The 13,407-nt window shown below is 51.9% G+C and overlaps 1 protein-coding gene across 3 annotated transcripts in view; it reads left to right on the top strand.

Moving 5' to 3' along the window:
* Positions 1 to 13,407, top strand: part of DSCAML1 (DS cell adhesion molecule like 1) — a 369,345-nt gene that overhangs the window by 312,791 nt on the left and 43,147 nt on the right. For 2 of the 3 annotated variants that reach the window (XM_034933797.4, XM_034933798.4), the window contains exons 12-15: positions 2,179 to 2,378; positions 3,073 to 3,169; positions 3,772 to 3,900; positions 12,273 to 12,440. In XM_034933797.4, the coding sequence (XP_034789688.1) occupies positions 2,179 to 2,378; positions 3,073 to 3,169; positions 3,772 to 3,900; positions 12,273 to 12,440 (594 nt within the window). Of the gene's footprint in view, positions 1 to 2,178; positions 2,379 to 3,072; positions 3,170 to 3,771; positions 3,901 to 4,440; positions 6,196 to 12,272; positions 12,441 to 13,407 lie in introns of those variants that run through there. The other variant, XM_057299257.2, reaches the window with a different exon arrangement.

The following is a 13,407-nucleotide window of genomic DNA, read 5'->3' as shown; positions in this document are numbered from 1 at the left end:
TGGCTTGCTGTGTGGTGTGACTTCGGGGAGCCTGAAACCTCCCTTCATCCACCCTACTCCGGTCCCAGACGCCTCCTCACCCACGGACTGGTGTCAGATGGCACCGTGGCAGCTCTGTGGCTCCTCTCATTTCTTCAAAGGCTTATTTGTCCATAAAAGTCAGATGTCCCTGGAGAGTTTGCTGGGAACAACTTTGTCTGAGCAGGCCTTTAAAACTAGGAGAGAGAAAAACCCTGAGAATACCCGGAAGGAAGGAGGAGAAAGGGCCAGCTGTCGAAATGGAGCAGAGACACGGTGCGGAGGCAGGGGCGGGGGGCGGGCAGGGAACTGGGTTTTGAGGACAGAGAAGACAAAGCCCCTTTTTGCACGATTGCCCAAAGCAGGCCAGTGACCAGGATAAGGTGAGCTGGTCTCTGCTGTGACAAGAGGTATTCCCCTGAATGGGGGTGGGGGGTTTCCGATTCTTGCAGCCAATGACAGCCCCTCCCCATTTATATACTCCAGGATGGCTCCTGGGCATCCCTCCTGAGACAAGAGCCACTGGAAGGCAAATTTTCCCAGAGAAGAAAAGGACAAGGGTAGTCTCCAGCAGCACCAAATCACTGACCTTCCTGGGACCTGCCCCGCCTATGTCTGCCTTGGAGCCTTGGCTCAAGCAGATTCTCCTGCCTGGGCGCCCTTCCCTCTGCTCTCCCCATTTAAGTCTTGCTGGGTCAGGGGCCGTGCATTTCTCCCAGCATAGGACTCACCACTCTTCACTGAAATTGCTAGTCTTGTCTGTTCTCACCACTAGAGTGAAACTCCCTGAGATCATAGGAGTTTCAAACATGAGATCACGCCATGTTTGTCCTATTCACTGTCAGCTCCAGAACCCGGGACAAGACCTGGCACATAGAAGGTCTCAATGAATCCTTGCTGAATGGATGGACTATGCTTTCCCTGATGCCCCTCAGTCAAAGTTAATGTCTCCTAACCCTTTGATGAAACACTCATCAGATTTTCCTCCAGTTCATGTTGCCGGTGCAGGTATCTGTCTTCCCCTCCCTCCAGAGGCAAGGACCCTGTCTCATTGTCATGTGTACCCCCCAGCCTGGCACGAGGTCTCATGATGGCATAAGTGCCCCATGTGTGTTCATTGAGTTGGGCGGAGGAGAAAGGGGACAGGGTTTCGCTGCAGCTGAGACCATTTTTCCCCTGCCCCTTCCCTCCTGCTGCTGCCGCAGGTGCTCAGGCCCAGAGGAGGGGCCGGTGATTGACAGGCTTCTTGTCTGAGCAGTAGGGACTGGGGCTTCTGATGACCAGCCTGGGCCCTGGTTGTTTGGTGGTGATTTTCTCAGTCCTGTTAGCACTGCTTGTGGATCTTACTTGTGGTAGTGGTGTCCAGGGTTTTCCTTTGTATCTTGTTTGAAGGAACAGGAGGGAGATAAACAAGCCTTAGCTATAGAGAAAAAGCAGAGCCTTGGTGCTTTCAAGAAGGGTTCTTAACCTGGGGTCCAGAGGCCGCTAGAAGCTCTATGGATCTGATTCAGGGGGATCCATGAATGTGGGTGGAGGGAAAATCACATTTTTTCACTAACTTCTAACTGAAATTTAGTATTCCTTCCATTTTGAACATAAGCGACAGAATGCAGCAATAGCAGCCCCGTGACTGTCACCAGCAGAAATCCTCGGATATGCTCCCATCACATCACAGTGATTGCAAATATCTTAAAATATCACTTATACGCAGCACTATTACAGGATCATGGTAATATAAGACAGCAATTATACGAGCTACCACTGGATCTTATTTTGTAAAGAGTAGTAAAGAACACATACTGATAGGTGATATACGATATCGAAGGTTTGCTTGTTCATGTTTTTAATATTTGCATAACCGTATTTCAATACAAGTGGTTTCCTTTATAGTTCTATGTATGGCATACCTGTAAAAGCATTCTGAGCACAGGCCACTCCCTCCCCAGAAGAGGAATGTGGGACCCCCGGTGAAGAGGGAGGCTGCCCCAGTCATGGATGGATGTGGGAGAAGGGACAGGCCAGTGGGGTTCCCTGCACTCCTTTATTGGAGCCTCTCCTGGGGGAGGAGGGCTGGGGCGGGGGCTTCTGTGCAGGGCACGCGTGCCTCCTCCAGGCTGGTCTCCCGACCCTCACTGGGCCTTCTCCGCCTCCGCCCCCCAGTCCCGGCCATGATCACTTCCCACCCCAACACCACCATCGCCATCAAGGGCCATGCGAAGGAGCTAAACTGCACGGCACGGGGTGAGCGGCCCATCATCATCCGCTGGGAGAAGGGGGACACGGTCATCGACCCTGACCGCGTCATGCGGTATGCCATCGCCACCAAGGACAACGGCGACGAGGTCGTCTCCACACTGAAGGTGAGCGCCCCCACCTCAGTGCTGGGGGACCCCAACTCTCAGAGAGTGGGGAGCCCGCAGCTATCACATCTGCATCCAGGAGGCAAATGGGGAGCCTGGGAGCCCCTCCCCACACCCCAAAAATGTACCTCCCCTTTCCCACCTATTTCCCCTCTCCATCCAGGAATCTCTGTCTCAGAACTTCACTTTATCTCCTTTCTGACAACCCCACAGCAATCAAATGTGGTTTCCTCAGTCCCACCTTCTTTTCTGGAACCCCCAGGGCTCCATTCTCCCTTTGGGGACCCCTCAGCCCCTCCCTCTCTCCTGGATCCCTCAGCCCCTCCCACTCTCCTGGACCCATCCCTCAGCCCCTCCCACTCTCCTGGACCCCCCCCCCAGCCCCTCCCACTCTCCTGGACCCCCCCCCCAGCCCCTCCTACTCCCCTGGGACCCCCTCAGCCCCTCTCACTCCCCTAGGACTCTTCAGCCCCTCTCTCCCTCTGGTGTCCCCCAGCCCCTCCCCGTATGAAGCCCTCCATACTTCCATCTTTGGAAGTCCCTGGGAAGAGAAGCCCTTGACAAAGCCCCTGTGGGTCCCCCTCCCAGAACAAGAGGGTCTTGCTGAGAGCCCTGGAGTGACCCCTTCAGCTGACCAGCTCTAAAAGACTCTCCCTGTTTCCTCCCTCTCCTGCCCCTGCTGGTGGTCTCCCAGCTCAAGCCCGCTGACCGTGGGGACTCTGTGTTCTTCAGCTGCCATGCCATCAACTCATATGGGGAGGACCGGGGCTTGATCCAACTCACTGTGCAAGGTACCTTCACCTGCCCCACCCTTCCCATCCCACCTCCCCAGGGCCCAGGGGCCCACCGCTAACTCCACCTCAAAGAGCAGGGGCCGCAGCCTACGCCATGGTGGAGGATGACAGGAAACTGCCTTCTGGGGAAAAGCCTCCCTCCACCTGCCCTCCTGCCCAGAGTAGGGAAATAAGACCTTTCCAGGAACTTAAACAGCAAAAGTTTGCAATGGCTACAGCCGCTATAGATTCCACTGACCCTTCTGGGGAGGGGTGGGGGAGTCAGGTTCCTGGGTCCAGGCCCCTGCAGCAGGTGTGGGAAGGGAAAGTCAAGCTGGGGAAGTTGGAAGGGGAAAAATGCCGTCAGCTAACAGGAATCCCTGCAGAAGAGTCAGCCCTCTCCCAGGCCAAGAACAAGATGGCAGCAAGACAGGAGAGCAAGCCAGGCCTCCTCAGCCTCCAAGCCCGGCTGCTGGCCTCCTCCAGCCCCCACCCTGCTCAAACCCTAGGGTGCCAGAGTCCTTGGCTAGACCCAGGTGATGCCAATCCTCAGGGCCAAGCAGGAGGCCAAGCTCCCTGCTGCCCTCCTCACTTCCCTCCCCTCCCCTGCCACACCCTAGAGCCCCCCGACCCCCCAGAGCTGGAGATCCGGGAGGTGAAGGCCCGGAGCATGAACCTGCGCTGGACCCAGCGATTTGACGGGAACAGCATCATCACGGGCTTCGACATTGAATACAAGAACAAATCAGGTAGGCGCTGGGCCAGGAGGGTGACAGCGTGGCCTGCCATGGCCCCTTGTGCCACGTGTCCTGCCTGTGCCCTCTGGGAGGAGAGCCCCTGAGTCTTAGGGCTGCCCATCCAAGGGTGCCCACACAAGCACCCACCAGTGCACAAGCAGCTGTGGCTTCTGAAGGGAGGGACACTGGCCGGGCTAGGAGTCCGGGTGGAAGATGGAGACCCCCAGTTGATGGGTAGTGATGTCAGCTCCTTTCCAGGACGTCCCTGGGCCAGGGTCCCCAAGGGTGGTCTGATTTGAAGCCATGTAAGGGCACTGAACCCAGGGCTGTGGGCTGTCTCTGGCATCAGAAGCATCACGGGTTTGGCCAGGTCATATGGGTGCTCCTGGTCTGGGATGAGGAGGATGACTGGAGATCAGAGAGCTGGTCCTAAGAATGGTCCCCATGAGTGGGGGATAGGAGGCCCTGGAAAAGCTTGGACCTATATTTCCTCTAAGAGCCCTTCCCAGCTGGGCGCAGTGGCTCATACCTGTAATCCCAACACTTTGGCAGGCTGACGCAAGTGGATCACCTGAGGTCAGGAGTTCGAGACCAGTCTGGTCAACATGGCGAACCCCATCTCTACTAAAAATACAAAAATTAGCCAGGCGTGGTGGCGCACCCCTGCAATCCCAGCTACTCAGAAGGCTGAGGCAGGAGAATTGTTTGAACCCATGAGGCGGAGGTTGCAGTGAACCAAGATCGTGCCATTGCACTCCAGCCTGGGCAACAGAGTGAGACTCTGTCTCAAAAAAAAAAAAAAAAAGCCCTTCCCAGAGCCCTCCTCTCAGATGCCAGCTGGCTGCTGTGCGGCCGCCCCGCCACTGTGAGGCACTGTGGGGCGCCATGGGCACCCTGCATCTGGGGAGACTGTGGTAAGTCCCATGGTCAGGTGGCAGGAATGGCAAGGAGGGGCCTCAGAGGGGAACAGAGTGCACCTGGGTGGCTTCACAGCAGGGTGAGAAGAAAACAGCTGTCTCACTCTGGATCCTTTGTACCTTTTGAATTCGATACCATAAGCCTGTATTCACTCCTCAAAATAATTACAAATTAAACTATAAATAAAGCATAGAAAACAGTAGAATCTAGATTACTCAATCTTCCTCAGTCTCCTTCCCTCACCAGCTCAACTCCTCTTGTGGGTCCTTACTTAGATGGAAGGTTTCGTTTTCTCCTGAAGCTTCCAGACCCTTCTTCTCCCACTTAGCACGGCAGTGGCCATTGGCCGGCCGGCTGTCCTCTCCTCTTGATTGGCCAAGTCCTGTTCCCTTTGCATTTCCAGCACCTGGCACAGGGCCCAGCCACATGGTAGATGCTCAGCAAGTGATGGCGAGTGAGTTGAAGTGGGACATGTGAAAGCAAATCTCTGAGCTGCATTCACCCCTTGAGAAGCCACTCTGTCCAGGGACCTGGGTCAGTCATCTTTGATACACATGTCTACAGAGACAAACCCTATTCTCAGACACTTCCGGTTTAGTTGCGGTCAGCCACCCAGGAGTTCAATCTGAGTGCAGGAGGGCTACAGATCCAAGGAGGGGCGTCAGCCAACAGGGGTTGTCCAGGAAGGCATGTGTCTGGTCCCCTGTAGATGCTGCGCTGAGATGGGTCTTGGGTACTGAAAGGCAACAGGCCAAGATCTTGAGAAAGCGAAGGACAGAGACCAAGTGAGGGTGCAATGCACACCAGGAAGTGGCCTATGATCTAGCACAGGGCTCATTGATGCAATTCATGGGCAATAAATCTACAAAGGTGCTTTGGGACCAGGTTGGGAGGGAGGCGTCCGGGCTGAGCTTTCACTTTGCTGGGGAAGGTCACTGAGAGCCGCTAACAATGTCTGAGCTCCCGGGGGAGACTTGAGCAAACATGGTGCCTTAGAAGAATGAATGTGAGTGGAAGAAATTGGTATCCAGGAGAAAAGAAAAGAGGCCATTGCAGCCCTGCAGCTGGGGAAATGTGATGAGGCAAAGGGGACAAAAGGGCTGACTGTGTCCATGTCACATCTCAGGGCTCCCTGAGGTTGGGCACAGGCCACCCAGGAGTAAACAGGAAGGGCTGGGTCCAGAGGGTGACATCCCTCATGGCACTGCACACACCGCCTTCCTGCCGGCGCACATCTGGGATGGGAGGTGGATGCCTGGGCTGTCGCTCGCGCCCCTCCCCCCGTTCCTCCTCCCCCATGCTGCCCTGATGCCCACAGCCCCTCCACTGACCAGTCTCTAATGCATGGGAGCCTCTCCTGGGGCACCCCTCAGCAGGGGCAATGTGGAGAACATCACACGTCTGGAGAGCAAGGCAGAAGGCAAGGTGGAAAGGGAAGATGCTATTCTTACAGCACATCCACGTCTTGCCCTTCTGGCTCCCTGCAGAATGAGGAAATGCGGTAGACCACCGCAGCTAGGAACGCCAGGATGGGTGGGGAGGGTGGAGGGAGAGATAATGAAAGCTCAGCTTCAGTCTCTGCCTACCACAAGGGCTTTGCACTCTTAAAGAACTAAGTCACAGGACCCAGAGCACTGAGAAGGCAGCCGGTCCCTTCCACACCTTTGGGTGGGATGGCTCCAGCACAGCCCACCCAGGCAGGCATCTGTCACATCCTGGCATTTAGGAACAGGAGTGCCATGAGAACTGCAGTGTGCTATCACTGGAGGCCAGCAGAGACCCTGGGCATGGCACGGCTTCCCCATCTGTGAAGTAGGGGTGGTGATGCCTACCTCATGGGATTGTTTAGAGGATTAGAGAGAAAGCATCTATGATAGCACAGGGCTAGAGCAAACTTTTAATAAATATAACTTCTTCTGTCTCTTCTAACTCAAATACCTCGTGCAGCAATTTATAGTCCTGTGGGACTTGCAGGCTGAAATATATGTGTCTGTCAGTCAGCCACATGTACTGAGTGCCAATTTTTTTTTGCAGAATCATGCACCAGCCATGTGGTAGAGGAAGAAAAAGAAATAGGAGACAGAATGTTGCCCTTGGAGCTTACAATGCAGTTGGAGTGAGAATATACACATACACATACATACATACACATACACACACACACACACACACACTTTCAGAACCATTACAAAGCACTATCCAATCAAGTATAATATGCCACAAACTGTATTAGGTGAGAACTGAAAAAGGTATCCAAGGGAACAGAGATGACTCAAAGAAAGGAGAGGGTGTGCACACGTACGTGTGTGTGTGTGTGTGTGTGTGTCTAAGGACAGCTTCCTGCACCTGTGGACTAGTGGAACAAGAACCACTGGCAAAGCTGAAGACTTGGGCTGACCAAGTGTCAGAGCTGCATGATCTTTAGTGAGTACTTAACATTTTTGGGCATCTCCTTATGTATAAAATGGAGACAGTAACATTTCATTCTCAGGGTAGCCATGAGGATTTGGGGAGTGTGATGACATACATGGAGGTCCTAGCACCCAGCATGGCACATGATAACCTCCCACAGATTCCTGTCCTGTGTCTCTGCTTCCCCTCTCCACTTCCCGCTGCCCCAGGCCACACCCATCCTGGGTCCTGACCATCGGCTCCCGACCTTCTTTGCCCCAACTGTGCCTTTGCCAGGATTTCTGCCATGTTGCTCATCATGCTAATTTTCCAAGAGAAATTACCGAGTCTGCCCTTGCTAAGCCATCCCACTCATGCTGACTTCTCCTGGCCCCAGGCAGCAGAGTAATAATACATGAATGCCGAATGATAAATAGCACCATCCACACAAATCTATCAGATGGCGCTGTGCAGATTTAAAAATGCAGACACCACATTTCGCCCCTGTTCACCAAGCACAGAGCAAGGATGGGTTCTTTGAGGATGGCCCTCCCCTATACCAGCCTCATAGCGCAAGCTGGTGTAGGCGCTGTGCCGGCCACCATGGGGTGAGCTGGCCTGGCATGGCATGGTGTTCTGTGGGAGCTGGAGTGTGGCTGTCAGAGGGACTGGTGTTGAGATGTCGTGAGCTGTCGTTGTGACGCAGGAGGCCTCTTCGTCCTGTGAAGAGATTGTCATGGGGGTCTCAAAGGTGTGATCCAAGGAGAAAATTAGAGATGCAGAATGGATGTGCTTCCTGAGCCCCGGCAGCTAAACGCTCCAGATGTGGCTTTTCTCCAAGCTGCGTCCCCTCTACAGTGAATGTATCTCCTGAAAAACCAAAGATTCCCAGTCCCCTCTCAGCAAGCAGCCCACAGAGCAGAAGGCACTGACATCTCCCCAGCCGCTTCCTTATTTTTAAGAAGAATATTTTGCATCATAAACCCTTTGATGAAGAAAGGGAGAGAGAGCCCTTAATGGAATATGTTAATCTGGGTAAGCCAGGCTCATATGAAAGGGAATATTAAAAGAGACAATATTCACCAAAGCCAGCTCAGTACTCTGAGAACTGAAAAGGAAAAGGAAGAAAATAGGGCCCCTGGTCTCAGCCATTCAGGGTCAGGGAGATGACAGTGATCAAGTTTGGCAGATCAGCCAGAGACCTCCAGATCTGACTCTGATGCATTAGCCTGGAAAGGTTATGGAGAGGGAGCTATTTTGTGCTAACACCAAAGATGGTTTGGGAACACAAGGTCAAATCCACCTGCAAACTACGGGCGGCAAACGCAGAAAAAAAAAGGAGTTGTTCTCCAGGACACTCCCCCACCCAACCTTCCTGTGATTTGCAGCTGAGCAAGGCAAGGAGGGGAATGGCAAAGAGTACACTGTGGCCACAGAGTGCAGAGGAACTTCAAGTCCCAAGTAAAGGGGAAAAACAGTGGCTCTGGTTTAAAATCAACAGCACATTTTAAGTGCCCAACACATGTGAAATTGGGGAGAGGACCAAAGGTTTAGACATGGCTCCTGACTTCAGGGAGCTTAGCATCTCCTTGGGCAGTTACCACCAAACAGTGAACCCTTGAAAGAAGATACTGTGGACTGAGGAGGGGCTCTAAATGCTGGAAGAGTTCAGAGGAGGAGAAGAATAGAAAAAGATAAGGCTGGGAGGTGAGCAGGAGCCAGATGTTGCAGGGCCTGGGTCAGGTTGTGAAATTTTACCTTTATCCTGAGAACAAGGAACAACTATTGAAGAATTTTATGTTAGGAATGGCAGTATCAGATTTGTGTTTTGAGAAGACTACTCTCAGACTCTCAGGGCCAAGATGGAATGCTCACCTGTAAGAGGAGCTCGATTGTATTTGTAGAGCGGACAATGGCCGCAGTGTAGAGAACAGATGAAAGAAACAGGGTATGCTGAGCACGTGGAGGGCTAGGGAAGAGGCCATTTCCCTGGTCTAAGGAGGGATGACAGTGGCTAAGCCTGAGGTTGAGATGGGGATGGAGGGAAGCGGAAGGATTCAAGAATGACACAGAGGCCAGGCGCGGTGACTCACGCCTGTAATCCCAGCACTTTGGGAGGCCAAGGTGGGCAGATCACGAGGTCAGGAGATCGAGACCATCCTGGCTAACACGGTGAAACCCCATCTCTACTAAAAATACAAAAAAATTAGCTGGGTGTGGTGGCACGTGCCTGTAGTCCCAGCTACTCGGGAGGCTGAGGCAGGAGAATGGCACGAACCCGGGAGGTGGAGCTTGCAGTAAGCCGAGATCGCGCCACTGCACTCCAGCCTGGGCGACAGAGTGAGACTCCGTCTCAAAAAAAAAAAAGGAATGACACAGAACACAAAAGCTATACCACTTGATAAGGAGAAAGGGAGAAGGAAGAGTCAAGAAATTGATAATGGTGGTGCCATTCAAGATAGAACCCAGGAAGTTGCTGGGTAAGCAGGGTGTATGGTCAAGAGTTCTGTCTTGGACAGGTTGAGTTTGAAGTGTCCATGAAACATCCAAGATGAGCCGTCAACTAAAAACTTGGCTATAAGGTCTGGAGTCGGAAGGAGAGGCCCAGGCTGGATATTAATCTGGGAGGTATCTGCGCAGAGATGAAAATAGAATGCATGGTTGGGGAAAGTGCATGGCAAGAGAGAAGGAAGCCTCGGGTGGAGGCTTGAAGAACTCGAACCATTCCTGGTAGGGTAGAGGGGGATGCACCTGCACAGAGACAGAGAGAAGCTGGCCCAAGAGATAAGCAAAAGGCCAGAGAGTGTTTTATTATGGAGCTGAGTGGGGGGGTGTTTCCTGAAGAAGGGAGAGAGGTCCAAGTGTTGAATACACCCAAAAAGCCAGGAGGGAAATTGGGTTTGGTGCCGCGAAGGTCACCTCTGCTGTGGAGATGGAGCACTGATGTCGCAGGAGGATGTGAGGAGTAAATGGCGAGCATTTAAATTGCCCAACGCTGCACCTGGCACACTGCAGGTGCTTGGTAAATATTAGTGCCTCTTCTCCAGACACACCGCCCCAGTCTCCTCCCTCTGCGTGCACTCATCAAAAATGAATGCACTGACTTGTGCTCCCTCTCCCTCTCCTATAAACATGGGCACATCAGATGTGACTTATGAGCTGGCGCCAGCTCCCAGGATGCCACAGAGAGAAGGGAGCACCTGCCTCCACATGACTAGCCTGTTCTGTCCCAAACCCACAAGCAAGTGCCCACAGCAGGTAGGAGCCTGCATATTTGCAATTCCAGCTTAACCTGCCAACCACAAAGTGACCCTCCCGTGGTTAGGGTGTTTTAAAATACAAAGAGAAAATAATGTGTTTTTAAGCACCAACAGCCTGCCATTTTGTTTCTCTGGCTCGTGAAACCAAAGAATTAAATGCAAAACTACAGATGGGGAGCTGGGCCGGTGCCCTTCACAGATGCTAAGCCTGAGCAGCTATAAGTGGTGTTTTGCAAACCATCAAGATCTCAACTAACCAGAAATTGGAGGCCTGGGACATTGTCTTCTGGTGAACCAATTCTCCTGATTTATCAGGCATTAAGTTTTTTTGTTTTGTTTTGTTTTGTTTCATTTTTGAGATGGAGTCTCGTTCTGTTGCCCAGGCTGGAGTGCAGTGGCATGATCTTGGCTCACTGCAACCTCCACCTCCCAGGTTCAAGCAATTCTCCTGTCTCAGCCTCCCAAGTAGCTGGGACTACAGGCACCCACCACCACGCCCGGCTAATTTTTGTATTTTTAGTACAGACAGGGTTTCACCATATTGTCCCAGCTGGTCTCAAACTCCTGACCTCAAATGATCCACCCGCCTTGGCCTCCCAAAGTGCTGGGATTACAGGCATGAGCCACTGTGCCTGGCCTATCAGGCATTAGTTTTAACCAAAAAAAATTTTTTTAGTCTTTCTAGAATGTGCTAGCCTCCTTTCCTGATTTAGGATTTAAACTGTGGTGAATACAACTTAATCTTTTCTATGGAGAATTTTTCACGATACTCTACTGTGGATTTAAAGGCATAGAAAATTAGACGGAATAGTGACATCTGGACTTGCCCTGGGAACATTTTTCAGCCCTACTATCAGCTTGTTTCCTTGTGATTTGCCTTTTTTTCTTTTCCAAGTAAGGTGCCAAAACAGTTATTTGGTTAAGAATCCCGGGTGTGGAAGGTCCTAGCTGAGGCATTTTTAATTGCAACCCCTTCCCGTTTCCTCTGGAGACCCCTAATAGGTGCGCAGCAAAAATATATTGAACAAATGACTGGATTCCTCTGGAGATGCAGAGTGTTCATCATGACAATATGTTTAGTCACACCTGAATGGTATTTATCTGGTATTTTCCACCTCCTACAATTTTGCTAAACATCAGCCGTGAGGTAGACTACCAGTCTCCCTGGATAAATCGTGAACGTGTTAATCTCTTTGGTGGCCCCTAACCCTAATGACTCTGAAACCATCCTCCTGTCGATGAAGGAAAGAGGGTAGGGTTTGGACTGGTGACTCTGGTACTTGGCCTGTCCCCCTCAACCCTGACATATAACACTCAAGTTCATCACCTCACAAGTGCACAAGGAAAAGAAATACAGAAGCACACACAAAAGGAGGAGAAAAGGAGAGGAGACTTAGCCTCCTGCTTTGCATGGGGGCCACTGGGTAAATGGGGTGTCTCACTGTTAGACCAGGTCACTGATGTGAGGGGAGACCCAGGAAGAAGGGCACTGGCCAGTCAGACCCTCAGGGATAGCAAACAGATGGTGATCTTGGCAGGGACCTTGGGGAACGTCTCGTCCGACCTCTGCCTGAAGTTTGAGCTTACAGGCTGGCCAGTGGCAGAGGAGAGTCAGGCTTCTCCCAAGCTGGAGCTGCATGGGACAGACCCCTTGCACCGTCTGTGAAGTTGTTCAGGCCTGTGCCCTCTCTGCAGTCTGTGTGAGCTGGACCCCTCGGGCATCTAATTTAATATTGGGTTGTACTGGTACTTCAGGCTGGGAAGGGGTCCTGGAGTTTGCCTGGCCATGCTTTGACATAGGTGTCTTCTCTCCAGATTCCTGGGACTTCAAGCAGTCCACACGCAACATCTCCCCCACCATCAACCAGGCCAACATTGTGGACTTGCACCCGGCATCTGTTTACAGCATCCGCATGTACTCCTTCAACAAGATTGGCCGCAGTGAACCAAGCAAGGAGCTCACCATCAGCACTGAGGAGGCCGGTGAGCACCTCACCCAGCCTGCCCTGCCCATGGCCTCAGGGATCAGGGCCACCAGGGGCCTACAGCGATCCTGTTCATTGGCAAAGAGCTTGCAGTTAAAGGGGGTGGGGTGGGGAAAAGCATCCTAACAGATGTTTGTGTCCACCTCTGGATCACTGGAGGCTCCTATTTGACCTTTTTCCAAGCGGGGTTCTAGATACTGGGTTTGGGGGAACTATCTGTGGTTCTGCCCCACTCCCCTGGCCCCAGCATCTGGAAAGATCTATCTGCAAGATAGGGTACTAGGGCCTGGATCATTTTCTATGACCCTCATCATAGAGTTTTCTTGAAAGTTTAAACAAGATTTATCTTGCTGTTTTCTTTTGTTATCATGTAATACAAAATAATGCAGAAGAGGCCGAGAGTGGTGGCTTATGCCTGTAATCACAGCACTTTGGGAGGCCAAGGAGGGTGGATCACCTGAGGTCAGGAGTACGAGACCAGCCTGGCCAACTTGGTGAAACCCTGTCTCTACTAAAAATACAAAAATTAGCTGGGCGTGGTGGCGCATGCCTGTAGTTCCAGCTAATCAGGAGGCTGAGGCAGGAGAATCGCTTGAACCTGGGAGGCAGAGCTTGCTGTGAGCCAAGATCGCACCACTGCACTCCAGCCTGGGCGACAGAGGAAGACTCCATCTCAAAAAAAAAAAATGCAGAAAAATACACGTGACATATATGTGCAGTTTTATAAACAAGCATAAGGTAAACAATGAGTATAACCAACACTCATCATCAATTAGCCAGCATGGCAGAAGTCCCCCATGTACCCCTTTCTGGTCATAACACCACCCCTCCTCTTGAAGTAATCAATATCCTGATTTTTGTGATACTAATTTTCATTCTTTTTTGTACTGTCACCACAGTGTATATGCAATAAAATGTATAACTTAGTTTTCCCTATTTTCCAGTAGAATGTATTCATGACATCA

This window comes from Pan paniscus, chromosome 9 (genome assembly GCF_029289425.2).
Source record: "Pan paniscus chromosome 9, NHGRI_mPanPan1-v2.0_pri, whole genome shotgun sequence".
Classification (NCBI taxonomy): Eukaryota; Metazoa; Chordata; class Mammalia; order Primates; family Hominidae; genus Pan; species Pan paniscus.
This window is presented reverse-complemented; position numbering and strand designations above follow the sequence as displayed.